Source organism: Neofelis nebulosa, chromosome 10 (genome assembly GCF_028018385.1).
Source record: "Neofelis nebulosa isolate mNeoNeb1 chromosome 10, mNeoNeb1.pri, whole genome shotgun sequence".
In the NCBI taxonomy this organism is placed as follows: Eukaryota; Metazoa; Chordata; class Mammalia; order Carnivora; family Felidae; genus Neofelis; species Neofelis nebulosa.
The window spans coordinates 30,960,366-30,976,095 of record NC_080791.1 but is presented as its reverse complement, the minus strand read 5'-3'; the positions used below and the strand labels follow the sequence as shown (position 1 = coordinate 30,976,095).

Here is a 15,730-nt window from a genome sequence, read left to right as displayed (position 1 = left end):
ACACCTGGAGGAGGGTCCAAAATATCACTAAGAGTAGGGTAATAAAAAAAACCAAACACAACAGACAGCAAGTAACCATCTCTGAAAAAACACCTCCTGAAGGGCCAGGCCCTGGACACTGTATAACCCTCCTTTCATATAGCGGTGCTTGCAGGTGCAGAACACACAACAAGCATTTAAAATGCATAAGGGACAAAAAACTAGCCAAAATGACAAAACAGAATAATTCTCCTCAAATGAAATTCCAAGAAGTAACAACAGCTAACAAATTGATCAAAACCAATTTAAGCAGTATAACTGAACAAGAATTTAGAATAATAGTCATAAAATTAATTCCTGGTCTTGAAAAAAACAGAGGACAGCAGAGAATCTATTGCTACAGAGATCAAGGGACTAAAAAACAGTGATGATGAATTAAAAAAATGCTATAAATGAGGAGCAAAATAAAATGGAGCCAGCCACAGTGCGGATTGAAGAGGCAGAGGGGAGAATAGGTGAATTAGAAGATGAAATTTTGGAAAAACAGCAACCTGAGAAAAAGAGAGACAAAAAAAAATCCAGGAGTATGAGGGGAGAATTAGAGAACTAAGTGATGCAATCAAATGGAACAATATCCATATCATAGGAATTCCAGAACAAGAAGAAGAGAGAAAAATGGGCTGAAGGTGTACTTGAACAAATCATACCTGAGAACTTCCCCAATCTGGGGAAGGAAACAGGCATTGAAATCCAAGAGGCACAGAGAACTCCCTTTAGACGTAACTTGAATCGATCTTCTGCATGATATATCATAGTGAAACAGGCAAAATACAAGGATAAAGAGAGAATTCTGAAAGCAGGTATGGATAAATGGGCCATAACATACAAAGGTAGACACATAACGGTAGTAGCAGACCAATTTACTGAAACTTGGCAGGCCAGAAAGGAATGGCAGGAAAACTTCAATGTGATGAACGGAAAAAATATGCAGCCAATAATCCTTTACCCAGAAAGTCTGTGATTCAGAATACAAGGAGAGATAAAGGTTTTTGCAAACAAACAAAAACTGAAGAAATTCATCACCACTAAACCAGCCCTACAAGAGATCCTAAGGGGGACTCTGAGTGAAATGTTGCAAGGACCACAAAGTACCAGAGACACCACTACAAGCATGACCTACAGACATCACAATGACTCTAAACCCGTATCTTTCAGTAATAAAACTGAATGTAAATGGACTAAATGCTCCAACCAAAAGACATAGGGTATGAGAACAGATAAAAAAACAAAAACAAAAAAAAAACAAACAAAAAAAAACAAGACCCCTCTATTTGCTGTCTACAGGAGACTCATTTTAGACCTGAGGACACCTTCAGATTGAAAGTGAGGGGACGCTTGCACTGTTGGTGGGAATGCAAATTGGTGCAGCCGCTCTGGAAAGCAGTGTGAAGGTTCCTCAGAAAATTAAAAATAGACCTACCCTATGACCCAGCAATAGCACTGCTAGGAATTTATCCCAGGGATACAGGAGTACTGATGCATAGGGGCACTTGTACCCCAATGTTTATAGCAGCACTCTCAACAATAGCCAAATTATGGAAAGAGCCTAAATGTCCATCAACTGAGGAATGGATAAAGAAATTGTGGTTTATATACACAATGGAATACTACGTGGCAATGAGAAAAAATGAAATATGGCCTTTTGTAGCAACGTGGACGGAACTGGAGAGTGTGATGCTAAGTGAAATAAGCCATACAGAGAAAGACAGATACCATATGGTTTCACTCTTATGTGGATCCTGAGAAACTTAACAGAAACCCATGGGGGAGGGGAAGGAAAACAAAAAAAAAAGAGAGAGGTTAGAGTGGGAGAGAGCCAAAGCATAAGAGACTGTTAAAAACTGAGAACAAACTGAGGGTTGATGGGGGGTGGGAGGGAGGGCAGGGTGGGTGATGGGTATTGAGGAGGGCACCTTTTGGGATGAGCACTGGGTGTTGTATGGAAACCAATTTGACAGTAAATTTCATATATTAAAAAAAAAAAAATAAATAAATAAATAAAAAAATAAATCAAGCAGAAAAAAAATAAAAAAAAATAAAATAAAGTGTTCTTATGCCAAAAAATATAAATAAATAAATAAACATGTGAGATGAAAAAAAAAAAAAAACAAAAAAAAACTGAGAACAAACTGAGGGTTGATGGGGGGTGGGAGGGAGGGCAGGGTGGGTGATGGGTATTGAGGAGGGCACCTTTTGGGATGAGCACTGGGTGTTGTATGGAAACCAATTTGACAGTAAATTTCATATATTAAAAAATAAATAAATAAATAAATAAATAAATAAAATACATTACAGAGAGGGAAGGAGGCAAACCATAAGAGACTCTTGAATAATGAGAACAAACTGATGGTTGATGGTGGCGGGGGAGGAGAGGGGAAATTGGAGATATATATATATATATATATATATATATATATATGCACACACAAATTTATATATATATATACATATACATATATATATATACACAAATTTGTATATATATACATATATACACATATATACATATGTATATATGTGTATATATGTATATATATGTGTGTGTGTATATATATATATATATATATATATATATATATATATATATGAGAGTTGGAGACAGAAAACTACAGTGTGAGTGAGTGAGTGAGTCGGGGGCAAAAGCAAATTTCCATTGGTGCCTCTTCTATGCCCACTTTTCATTACAGTTCCTGCCACTAGAAGTCATATTGCCCTGCAGGGCTCTTCTGCATAAAAGAGCTCCCTAAAGTGCTGCTGGTCTTTCCATTCCTTTTGTAACACTGGCTAAAACTGTGCCACTGCTTAAGGCCCAAATTGCTTCATTCAATTGATACTGATACACACTGGGGACTGTCATCGCTTAGAAGAAACAGAGATGCACGAACCAAAATGGGCTGAGATCTTCAGTCTTGATTCTGGATTCAGCCATTCTCTGTGCACTTCAAATAGGCAACTCTTTCACAGAGCTCTGGCCAGCCACAGGGACCAATGGTGCAGGTCATGGGGGCAGAGAACACATGCATGTCGCACACCCCATCATTGACTCTCCCAATGTGCTTATTGGATGAGCCATCCCTCCTGCTCTCTCTCCATTTCTTCCACAGCCCTGTATTCCTGCTGGGTCCTTTTCCTACATGCCAGCCAGCTTCTCCTCCACTTACAATGCCAAGTGCTTCAGCTCTGAATATAAAGTTACATACCCTACACTGTAAAGCAGCTGGAGACCTGCTATTAATGGGAAAAATTCAATTGCACACACTCCTCAGGAAGTTAGCTCCCGTCCTACCAAAGTTCCTCCAAACCAGATGCTTCTGACATGTACAGTGTTCTCCACATCACTGTACACTCAGATAATTACAAATTATCGGCTGCTGTAAGCCAAGCGCAAAGATAAGGCCAGGGCTGGCCCTCCAGGGCATGTAAGGCCTGCAGTCCACACAGGGTCCCAAGCTGAGAAGGCTCCCTTGCAACAAGTAGTTAAATAAGCCACAGAGATCTAATCCACAGTGCAATGAATATAGATAATATTGTACTATAATTATGTCATGTGATAAATACTGCTACAGTGGCAATCATATTACAACATATAAATGTATCAAAGCACACACTGTACACATAGTTTCAGACACACTACCTTCATCCTGAAATTCTTAATATTTTTTAAACAAGGGCCCCATATTTTCATTACGCACTGGGCCCCACCTGTTAGGGTAACCTGGCCTAGCAGTGGCAGAGGGCAGTAGCTGAAATATATATATAGCTAATTGTTGAATGAAGAAATTATCTAAATCATCCAGGAGGAGTCAGAAGGCTTTGTTTAGATGATAACTATTTCACAGGTCTTGAAGGCAGAGAATATAAGAAAACAGAGGAAACTAGGGGCAAAAGTATTAAAAAGTGAATGCAGATGTACTCCAAGAATAGCAAGCAGACTGGTGAGAAGACTGTATGAGCAGTATCCCAGCCTGGAGCCCCTCAACAGTGTATGCCTGGCACTGGCACTCACTGCTCACAACTGCTTGCTACAGTCTGGAATTGGTACAGAAATTGAGGTACCTTTACCGTAATGAAGGTAATTTTATGTCTGTTGAAGCTCATCATAAAAGCTGGGGCAGGGACTTTGTATATCTTTTCATTTCCTTTTTCTAGTAATAATTTTTGAATGTGTTTTATCAAGTAACAGACTAGAAAAAAAATTTTAAAGAAGGAAAAATGATTCTTCACCACAGACAGATTGAGAAGTATTGCTCTAGACCAGAAACAACAGTCTGTCCTTGGGCAGTTGTGATCAGAGCTGGGAGGACAAATATATTGACCAGTTCAGTTTACCAGGCTTAGCAACCAAATGGATGTAGGACGTATGAGACCAAAACAGTGTGAAACCACTTCAGCAGAAGCCTTCCTAGCACTTTGCTGAAGTCAGCTACAGCACAAAAAGAGAGGTTTGGGTTTAGACACAGTGGCTCTCAAAGCTGGTCCCATATCTGAATCACCTGGGAAACTTAAAACAATGAATGCCCAGGCCCCACTCCTGACCAGTTAATGACCTTGGAGGTGGGGCACAGGTATTGGTAGTTTTTAAAAGCTCCTCCACAGATCGGAGCAAGGCTGAGCCACTGGTCTAGGGCAAGTTTTACAGGAGGGTCTGGGGCAAATCAGGGACCCTGATGGCCAGAGTAGGGAGAACAGGAGGCCAAGAAGACAGAGGTGACACAGACATCACTGACCACTTGGGAATATTGTAAATGGCCACTATGGGCAAAGAAAATTATGTTGATCTCCTCCTTCCTACTTCTCACAGCCACCAGGACCCAGAATTCATGATGCTACTGCAGGACTGAAGTTATGCTATATTATAGTTGAAACAGTCATTTGTGGATAACCTGGGAACCTAATCACTTTTTCCTTTCTCTAAACAGAAAAGTTCCATGTTGCAAGTGACTTGTAAGTGATATTTCAGAATATAGTTCTTCCAGAGGACCACCTGTATGGGAAAGTGAAAACAAGAACAATATTTGCACAAGGAGGATCTGGACATGATCCTGGCCCTACCCTTGTAGGACCATCACTTTGGGTCAGTGACACTAGCTCTGTGGCCATGAGTTTCTTCCTCTGTAAATGGGTGAATGCCTAACTGTTCACAAAGACCCTTTGAAGGTCAGATATAAATTAAATACTCTGAAACGTGCTATAAAGGAGTTTTGTGGATATTTGAAATGCTTATTTTTGTATGCTTTGTATATTAGAATAGCCTCAGTGTGGGGCTTTTTTTTTTTTATGTCCTTAATAGGAAATAATCCCAATCTTTCCATTCTTAAGCATTTAATTTTCTGTCTAACCATGTTTTATGCACAAGATTTTGTGTCAAGTCATCTTATTACAGTTTCTAAAATTTTACAACAAAAGGTCTGTCCAGTGGGATCCTGTCAAACCAACCCAGCCCCTTGACCAGCAGTCAGCAAACCCCAGGTGTAGGCCAAAGCCACTATGCCTTCTGTCTTTGTGTAGTCAGCAAGCTACGAATGTCTTTCACATTTTTAAGTGGTTAGAAAAATAAAATCAAAAGAGCAAGATGTGGGAACACAAAAAAATTATATTAACTTCACATTTCAATGTTAATAAATAGTTTTATTGGCACCCTGCCATGCCCATTCGTTGACATACTGTCTGTGGCTGCTTTAGGGCATAGTGATGTTGACGTGAAAGACACCATGTAGTCTGCAAAGCTGAACACATTTGCTACCTGGCCCTTTACAGTAAACTGCCCTTTACAGGAATCCTGCCCTGAAGGATGAGGCCTTATATACTAAAAGGAGGCCTCAGGCCCTCTGTGGCCACTGTCTGGGCCTCCTAGCCATCTCCTTGCTTTGGCTCTTCCCCTTAGCTCTTCCCTTTGACTATAAGCTCCTGAGTGTTCTGACTGCATCTGAAGTTTCTCATACCGCATGCACAGGACAGGTTGTTTTCCTCATATCTGCTCCAAAGAACACACTCTGCCCTCATGCCTCATCTACTCACTAGGCTTTATGTACTCTCCCCACTGGACACCTCTAGGCATCCCTTAGGTCCTCCACCCTTCAGGCTCACCCCAGGCTAGAGTGAGGAAGAACTGATGGACAGATTCTCTTCTTAAACACAGAGATACATTGACCAGTGGTAATAATACATATTTTTGCCAGTGGTAAAAATACACACATGCACGCACAAAATCTCATCACTTTTAAAGACAGTGAAAATACAATTCAGCAGTCATGCCACCAGGCAGCAATCCTTATCCACTGGCAAGAACTTCAAAAGAACAATCTCCAGCTCACCAAGCTCACATCACTGACCCCAACTTTTATTTAGGACTGTGTCTCCCAAATGATGCGAGAGCCTCCCTCTCTCCACCCACTCGGTGCAGAGGTGCTGATGGTGCTGGAAGCACTCTCTGTGACCCTCATTCCAAAATACTTCCTGCTATTAAGAGAGTCTCCCTAATCTGTCCCCTCCTTCTGGATTTACATCTCCAGGTGTGCACTGCACCTGCAGGGTACCTTCATCTGGAGTTTGATAAAAATGCAGAAACTCAGGCTTTACCTGAGACCTGAATCAGAATCTGCATTTTGACCAGACCCCACAGTAAAGTTTGAGAAGCACTAATCTATATTTTGTCCTTTGATATACGTATATGCCATCTCTTCCTGGACAGAGCTTGTATTTGCTAGTGTCTTTATGTGCTATCACTTTCAAGATTTTTTAAAATAAATATTACCTCTCAGTGCTTGTTTAGAGGCATGAAACTAACACTGCAAATAAAAAAAGCTAGCTTGTAACTCCAAATTCTAGAGAATTCAACTGTTTCCTTTCTGAAATCTTTCTGGTAGGTTACTAGGTGAATTTTTAATACATTAATAAAAGGGATGAATTCACTGAGAAAATGAGGATGATAAATTTGGTATTTCTCCAAGGAATCCACTGTGAAAAATGAGATGATATATATTAGAGCTTCATAAACGAGAAAACACCGTGAAAATGGTTATTAATACTGATAATGATCATTAGTACTTGTTACCATAAGTTAATAATAATCTCAGTGCTTCCTGAATAATTAACTCAGTAATAACAAAATAAGGACAATGGAAACTATATTGGTTACATGAGGTTGGGAGACACTTTCCTTCTAAATTAGGCCTGTTACCACAGAGCAAACCAAACCTTTAGGAAACCCTGTTCCCTTGTTTGTGTTGTTTTTCCCAGTGAGCAACTCATTCATGTTGAAAGTTTTTGTTTCAGATTGTGGAAAGCTTTTCTGTGTGTCTGTTTGTTTTTTAGATTGTGGAAAGCTTCTTTTTTTTTTTTTTAAAGAAATCCCTGCACCCAACATGGGGCTCAAACTCAAAACCCCAAGATCAGGAGTTCCATGCACTACCAACTGAGCCAACCAGGTGTCCCTTGTTGAAACTTTTTTTTTTTTTTTTTTTTTTTGATACAGGGCATCTGCCTTCTTTTTAGCTGGAGCGTATTTTACTTTCTCCTGGAATTTTTGTTTGCCTTTGTATCTTAGCTTCATAGTAGGATAAGTAAATTTTCAGTCCTTGAATAAACTGAAGAGCAGGCCTTGGTCACTGACCTGACCTGTCCTCAGGTTTGCCCTGATCAGAGTCCTACTCTGTTCACAGTCTACAGTGAGGTTCCTGGAAAGTGGCACACATGTCAGATTTCTGACGGGGCCTCACACAATGTAACAATACCTCTACATTCTGGTTACTTCCATCCCTTTTGGCAGGTGATATATGCTGTGTGAGCCATAGATGCAACAGATTATAGCAGAAACATTAGGCAGAGGACTTGGGGCCTGAGTTTCCCAGGTGAGGAGTTGCCATCAGGCAGAGACTGGGAGTGTGGAGGGGTAGAGGGATGAATCCTTCTTATACTTTATCACAGTAGTGGATCATAAGGACAAGGGACACAGCACAGGCTCTACACAGGCCAGACTTCACCAGACATGGTCAAAAGTGCTGAGTTAATGTGCTTGAATTAGAAAAGGCAGATGAGCAGGTGGCAAACTTACAATTTCTTTCATGTGAAATGGGTCCCTGAATTGATTCTCAGATCTCAGAAAGAGTCTTCAGGGTGGGGTAGGAGAAGAGCCAGATCCGGTCGCTTACTTGAATGATCTTGAATGAAGTATGCTCATTGAAGCAGGTCTGAAATGGTTCTTTCCATGCCAGAAGGCATCCCTATATCACCTGTAAATCCTGAAAATATATTGGTCAGTAACTGGAGCCACTGTAGAACTGGGAAGCTTCACCTGGGGTCACAGCCATCTCCTTCAGCTTTCTGTCATACCACACAGTCTGACCAGATTCAAACCAGTATCCATCGACCAGATGTGACAGAGACAGCATCATCAACTTCTGGAGCATGGTGGCCTCCAGCATAGACCAGGCAATGCCCATACAATTTTAGGCTCTCCAAGGGTATGGACAAGCTCAGGAGATAAAGTAGGAATCTGCAGAAATAGTCCTTCAAGTCACAGAACATAAGTCTTCGCTGGTCCTAAGGACTGGTTATTTTGGCACTATATGTAATGTATACTTGAGATATGACAACTTACAAATCTAATTTCCAGGTGCACTGTGAACCCATCAAGGCCACCTTGAGAAGAGGTTCAATCTGGGTCCAAAGCATCACATTAAAGATGATGACCAAGGAAACACTCACATCTTCATTAATCCAAATGTTCATGCTAGAAACCATTATTTAGATGGCAGTTATGTTAAACTGCCCAAAAGACATCATCATGCATAGAAATCTCCTCACTTGGATTTAAAATACAAATTTCTAGTCGTCACTCTCAAGATCCTAATGTGGTTACAGGCTCCCATGAGGCCCTATTTCCTTGGGCATTCTGTTCCCCTCAACTGTGCACTTGGGGATATTTTGGCCTTACCAGCCTTAAGGCTATACACTCCTCCCTCAGTGGGGAATCGTGAAGGCCTAAGGAAGGAGCTGCCCACTCTTTGACCCAGGCCAGTGCCTTTAATGCCTCTAATCCAGAATAATGGCTCTCGGATCAATCCTGGAACCCCAAGAACTTCAATCCCAGGGAAATGGAACTCTATCCTTGTAGCTGATCCAACTTCCTGGATGTGATCCTTGGCCTATGCCCAAAGCTTTAGGCTCCTGCTTTGCTAGAACAGCATTAAATATTTCCAAAGGGGTTGAACCTTCCATTTCAAAAGCTAGTATAACCTCATTTTGCAGGTCATTTTGCAGCATTCTGCAGGTCGATGGCACTGCTACAATCTTAGTACCTCTGTCTTTCCCTCTGAAAAGGCTTCTTGGTGAGCCAGGAACTGGCCTAGCATGCAGACTCCAGCAAGTCAGGCCAAGTGTCTACCTACATGATCCAGGGACATGCTGTTGGTTTGGAGGGCAACATCTTCCAAATGCTGTAGGAAGTTTGTATTGAATAAACACCTACTAGACCAAAACCTTGAGACCCAAAGGTGAAGCAACAAAACAGTTCAGGAGTAATCAACCACACATTAACAATAAAAAGTGTCCTGATGTTATGTAACAGAAATTTTTCATTATGGGAAAATTTCCCACTGATAGCATCATAAATAGAAAAAAAGATTATATCTCAACTTAGAGAGGGGTGAAAATTCTGTTAGATGACCCAGAGGACTCTACTGATAGCAAGACTCCCCTCTTAGAGTACTTGTGGAATCAGAATAAAATGATTTAATGACACAGGGGCAATACAAATATGCTCAACATTTTTTTTTAATTTTTTTTTAACGTTCTTTATTTATTTTTGGGACAGAGAGAGACAGAGCATGAACGGGGGAGGGGCAGAGAGAGAGGGAGACACAGAATCGGAAACAGGCTCCAGGCTCCCAGCCATCAGCCCAGAGCCTGACGCGGGGCTCGAACTCACGGACCGCGAGATCGTGACCTGGCTGAAGTCGGACGCTTAACCGACTGCGCCACCCAGGCGCCCCAACATTTTTTTTAATCAGTCGCCACTGCATGAGACTTATCTACATAGATATACAAGAAATGTACTAGCTCTTAAAGACACAAAGAACCTGTGCACATACAAAGTAAACAGAATTTTCCCCTCGGACTTTAGAGCTCAGAATCTCCCTCACAATGATCCAACAGAAACAGAATGTGCTATTTTACTTACTTATTTTAATTTATTTTTACTTACTTATTTTAAATGTCTATCAATATTTAAAATGAATATCTTATATGGTCAGCAATCCTAGAGACAGAAATATACCAACAGATATTCATTGTAACTTTGTGGGTTTTCTTATTTGTTTTTACTTTATATTATTTTATTTTAATTCCAGTGTAGTTAACCCACGTTGCAACTTTGCTTGCAGTAGCTAAAATATTGGAGACAATCGATGTTCATCAATAGGAGATTGTTTGAATAAATTATGTCCCTAATGGACAAATGGGGTAATAATACATAGAGCTGTCTTGTCGTATATGTAATTCCCCTGAAGAAACCATTATTAGTAATCACCTCTGCTAGAGGTGAGAGGGGTACCTTAGGACCAGAAGTGGAGGCTTTATTTTCCTCTTTATATTATTTGAATATTTTATCCTTACAGATTACCTACTCACAAAGTAAACTTTGCAGGAAAAGCAGCATGCTCTTGAAAGGAACAATGCCACTGTCTTGCTGTGCACGGATGCATGAAATCAGTGAGGATCATCACCTAAGAGGGTCTACCCAGTAGACCCAGTCAAGAGTTATTTGCTTCATTACCATTAGCCTCTAAAAATACCCCTGCCATTCTATTGCAGGAGAATCTCACACAACATGTGTGGCCTTTAATATCCAGAGCAATAGATTTAAGCAAGAAATAAACCTGAATGGGGAAGAAGCAAAAAATATCCCTATACGAAAAGAATTCTGCTAGATTATAGGGGAGGAACCAGAGAAAGGGGGCTGGCCTCCAGAATCCTTCTCAGGTGCTAAATATTCTGAAAATACTGACCTAAACTCCAGCATATCCTGAATCTTCATTAGAAGAGCATTCAAGTGGGGCGCCTGGGTGGCGCAGTCGGTTAAGCGTCCGACTTCAGCCAGGTCACGATCTCGCGGTCCGTGAGTTCGAGCCCCGCGTCAGGCTCTGGGCTGATGGCTCGGAGCCTGGAGCCTGTTTCCGGTTCTGTGTCTCCCTCTCTCTCTGCCCCTCCCCCGTTCATGCTATGTCTCTCTCTGTCCCAAAAATAAATAAAAAACGTTGAAAAAAAAATTTAAAAAAAAAAAAAAAAAAAGAAGAGCATTCAAGTCAGTATAATGGAACTCTGAGTCATCGCATCAAAGATTAAGCACTTTTATTTCACTTGCTACTTCCTTGACCTAATGCACAGAAAACTCTTTGGCTAACCTTCCAATACTTCTGCTGCTCAGGCTGTGCAGCTTTTGCCCCAAATTTAATCTCCATGTTCTTGCTCCAAGACACTCTGGTCCCTTCGGTTGGCTAGTACAGCACTGTAAGAATCCCAGTGCCAACTCTATCTTCCCAGCACAGGACGGCTCAGACATCCTACCCCTCTCTGACTGAGCCACTGCCCAGGTAGCCATGTTCCCCCACTTGTGTCAGAGAAATGACTACCTGCTGAAAGAGACACTTCCCACATGCTGAAAACTTCACTACTAGAAGATGAAAGGAACAGTGTTCAAAGAGTTCAAACATTCCAGGGAATATGACTCAGGCCTCAAGCAGGGTAAAGTCCTAAAACAGGCAAAGCTCATAAAATCGGTGACCTCACAGAAGGCCAGGAAGAGAGGCACAATTTGCCCACACACCCTTGGAAGACAAAACTTTCTGTAATATGGATGAAAGAAGGTGACCAGGTCATGTTGCTAAGTTATCCACCTCCTCTAAGGAGAAGACTGATAAGGTTCTCCTCTTCTTTCCTTCAAGAACTTTGGATCTGGAATCCAGGTAATGTCAGTGAAGGAGCACTAAATGAGGCAGAGCTGGGCAAAGAGATGAACTTACCTTTACAGAGGCATGATGCAGGGTGCCTACCTGGCCACTTTCCTCTCTCCTAACTTTTGCCAGCTAAAATATCAGGTATACGAGATACAGAGTTAATTGGATTATTGCTCACTGATGCATTTATATTAAGGAAAAAAGTCATGAGTAAGAACTATGCCTTGATCATATCAAGCAGGAATTCTTGCATTCATGGAGTGGGAGTAGGAAAGAGAAGGAGAGGGAGCTGGTTCAGACATGGTTCACATTGATAAGCACCAAAGATCTCCAAATGATATGCTGAGTAAAAGAAACCAGATAAAAACAGAGTACATACTTTAGGACTGCATTTCTAGAAAACTCTAGAAAATGCAAACAAATATATGGTGTCAGAAAACAACAGATCAGTGTGCCTGGGGCTGCGGAAGCAGAGAGGGGCAGGAGAGAGAGATGCAAAGGGGCATAAGGAAATCTCTGGGGCTGATGGATATTTTCACTGTCTTAATTGTGGTGGTATTTTCATGTTTGAAATTCTGAATTTTCATATTTGAAAATTTTATATATATATATATATGTTGATCTATATATACATAAATTATATATATATATTTATATATATAACTATATAGATATATAAAATTATATATATATATTTATATATATATATATATAAAATTTTCAAACTGTGCAAGCTAAACATGCAAGCTTATTGCTAACAATTATACTGCAGTAAAGGTAATTTGAGACCACTGTTCAATCTAAGAAAAAAAAAAGAGGTCATCCTCAAAAGTCATCTTTGTCCTCCTATTTCTTGGATGTGATATAATCAAACAGTTATGACTGATTATGAACCAGCATAAGGTAAAGTTCATGGGAAAAAACCAAAGCTGGATCCCAGCAGCCCCTTCCCTTCCCCACCCACTACCTGCCTTCTGAGGTACAAGAAAAGGGCTGATCCTAACAGCTCAGCTCCACAAAGCTGCCAGCTAAGTAGCCAATTCCCTTGTGACCTATATTCCACTGGCCACATCCACATTCCCAGCTACTGCTGGGAAAGGTCCCCACCTCCAACTCAGTTAATGATCCAGTCAAAGCTAGAGCAAGGCAAGAAGAGGAAGCAACAAAAAGTGTGTTCTCCTCTGGCCTCCAGAGCTAATCCTTGGTGCCCAGCCCATGCAAGACAGGACGAATTGATCAGAAAGCCTATTACCATGATGGTGATACAATCAAAAAGATGCCCAAAAGACATATATTGTGAAGGACCCTAAGAGACGGCCCTGAATTTGGGTCAGAGCTTCTCTGTCTTACCTAGTATAAAAGAAGTAATAACAAGGATAACAATGACTTTACTAAGCATTTCAAACTATTTCCTCAGGCTTGAGTCACAGCTATTCCCAGGAACCTCCATAAGCCCCTGACTGATTCCTGCTGCAGCCACCCCAACCCAGGTATGGACATGGTTAACTCACCTGTGAGAAGCTCAGGCTTCTTCACAGCCAGTCAACTACCTGACACCTCATCTTCTTTCATGCCAGACATCAACAAATACGCAGCCTCCCTCCCACACCTTTTCCTGTGGACTATTAGGGTGCACTATCTGGCCCAACTCAAGTGCCTCAGAGCTGCTCCTCATAATGACCTGGCTGGGTCCCATGCATGGACTGCCATATCCTTGACCTGCATCAATAGACAAACAACATGCTACTTGCACACCTCTGGCCTTTCTCTCTGTGGTGTGGGCTCCTGATACCCTGCTGCATGCCAGAGGCTCCTGTTGCCTCTGCTTTGAGTAATCCTTCTGGGGTTTGCATCAGCCTTGCATCAGGAGGAAGGCTGAGCATCCTACAAGAGCCAGAGCCAGTCTTCAAAGAGGAATGGGTTAGAGATCACTGACAAGATGGAAAAAAAGTCTTAGGAACAACTGGGGAAACAAAATGCCTCTTTAATTTTCTGAGCCCCAGAGTAAGAAGAGTGCCATGTCTTTCTCTCAAACAATATCATGACATCCTTCCCAACACCAAAGTCAAGAACAGGTAAAACAAAGAAGACATGTAAGTCTTGAAAAGGTGGAAATAGAAAGAGTTTCTGAAGGTGTTCTTGTGGCAGCAAAATACATTCAGATATTCACTTCCATCAAAAACTTCCCTATCTCCTGGAGGAAACTCAGAGAAACTAACAAAGGGGATAGAGAAGAAGCAAAAGCTAAGTGGTGTTGTCTGCCCGGACTCAGCTTCAACATTAACTTTCAGTGCCAAAGCATTTGATACTGCTGGTCTGTGTTCCCAGAAACACTGGAGGTTTTGAATATGGAAAGTGCCAGCAATCTACCTGAAAGACATGGTCAGGGTTATAGAATACTATAAATAGATACAGTTAACAAAAAATCTGGGCTAGGGCACCCATGCAGGCTGTGGGTAAGTTATTCTATCATTAAACACAACCATTTGCCACAGACAACACTTTGCAAAAGGGGACTGGGAAGGAGTGAGCTGGTGACTGACAAATGGAGAGAGAAGCTGTATCAATCCTAGAGTGGGGCAAATAAATCCAGGGCTGAGGATCTTGGAGGACCCATGGGACAGCGTTCTGCTGACTGCTCTTGGAAGTCAAGATCTACCATAGCTGGGAGCCCCGGAGCTCCGGCCTCTGCGGAATAGACAAGCCTTCTAGCAGGATTCGTAGGAAAGTACGGACCCGGACCCGGGAGAAAAACAGAAGCAGGTTCCCCAAGGAGGACTAGGGGCGGAGCAGTGATGGGGGACATTTGAAAGAGACCTGAAAGCTAGTTCTGTTGTCCTTCCCAGAGAGCTGGGAGTATCCACGAGGAAAGCAGAGCCCGGGCATCAGAAGCACAGAGAAAGAGTGGGGAAGCTCTAGGACACAGACGCCTGGAGACTGAGCGGGTAGCGCCTAGTGTGACCCAGGGGCCTGGATCTCGAGGCAAGGAGCAGAGTGCCTAGTGATGCAGGGGGACGCCAGACCCAAAGAAGAAGAGACTGAAGAGCCCTTCCCCGTGGGGGCTCGGAATTCGCGGGATGCAGACTCTTGGGGCCGCCTCCCTCAGGTGAGAGGGGAGGCGGGAACTACGGGTGTGTAAGGCTGAGATGTCTGGAGTCAGGCAGGTGCCGGGCGGGGCTCTCTCACCTGCGGAGCACCAGGTAACTCAAGATCACCAGCAGCAGGAGTCCGAGTGTGCGGCTGGGCTTTCGCCCGACGCTCCACTTGCTCATCGCGCGGCTTGGAGGGACCGCAGCTAGCATTCCAGCCAGCACTCAGCCGCGCGCGCGGGAGGCTAGACACGGGGGGCGGGGCCGCACTCCGGTCGCCTGGGCTACCTGACAGCGGCCCGCCCAGCCCGCAGGCGCTCATTCGCTGAAGCCCTCGGCCCCGCCCCTCGCGCCGTCGGGCTAGCGTGGGCGGGAACGGGGCCTAGAACTGGCTGCAGCCCCGCGCTACCCGGCGGTTCTCGGGGTCTGCCACGCCCCAAGTCTCAAAGAGGCATTGGCTGTTTCTGCGGGTATTTACCTGCACGTGATATGCAAACGGGTGCAAAATACCCGGCGCGTGTAGCCCAGTCCTTGCACACTCGTAGAGCACACCCCACCCCCCACCCCCACGCTACATTAGCAAGCAGCGATTAAAGGCACCTGCAAAGCCAACGCACTATCTTAAAGCAATTCAGATTTTGAAGAAAG

General features: G+C 42.8%; 1 protein-coding gene across 3 annotated transcripts in view; it reads right to left on the bottom strand.

Annotated features, from left to right (window-relative positions):
* Window positions 1-15,343, bottom strand: part of GLB1L2 (galactosidase beta 1 like 2) — a 51,167-nt gene extending 35,824 nt beyond the window's left edge. For 2 of the 3 annotated variants that reach the window (XM_058687378.1, XM_058687381.1), the window contains exon 1: window positions 15,180-15,343. In XM_058687378.1, the coding sequence (XP_058543361.1) occupies window positions 15,180-15,295 (116 nt within the window). In that variant the 5' untranslated portion in view covers window positions 15,296-15,343. Of the gene's footprint in view, window positions 1-8,092; window positions 8,280-15,179 lie in introns of all 3 variants that reach the window. The other variant, XM_058687382.1, reaches the window with a different exon arrangement.
* Between the last annotated feature and the right edge of the window lie 387 nt (window positions 15,344-15,730).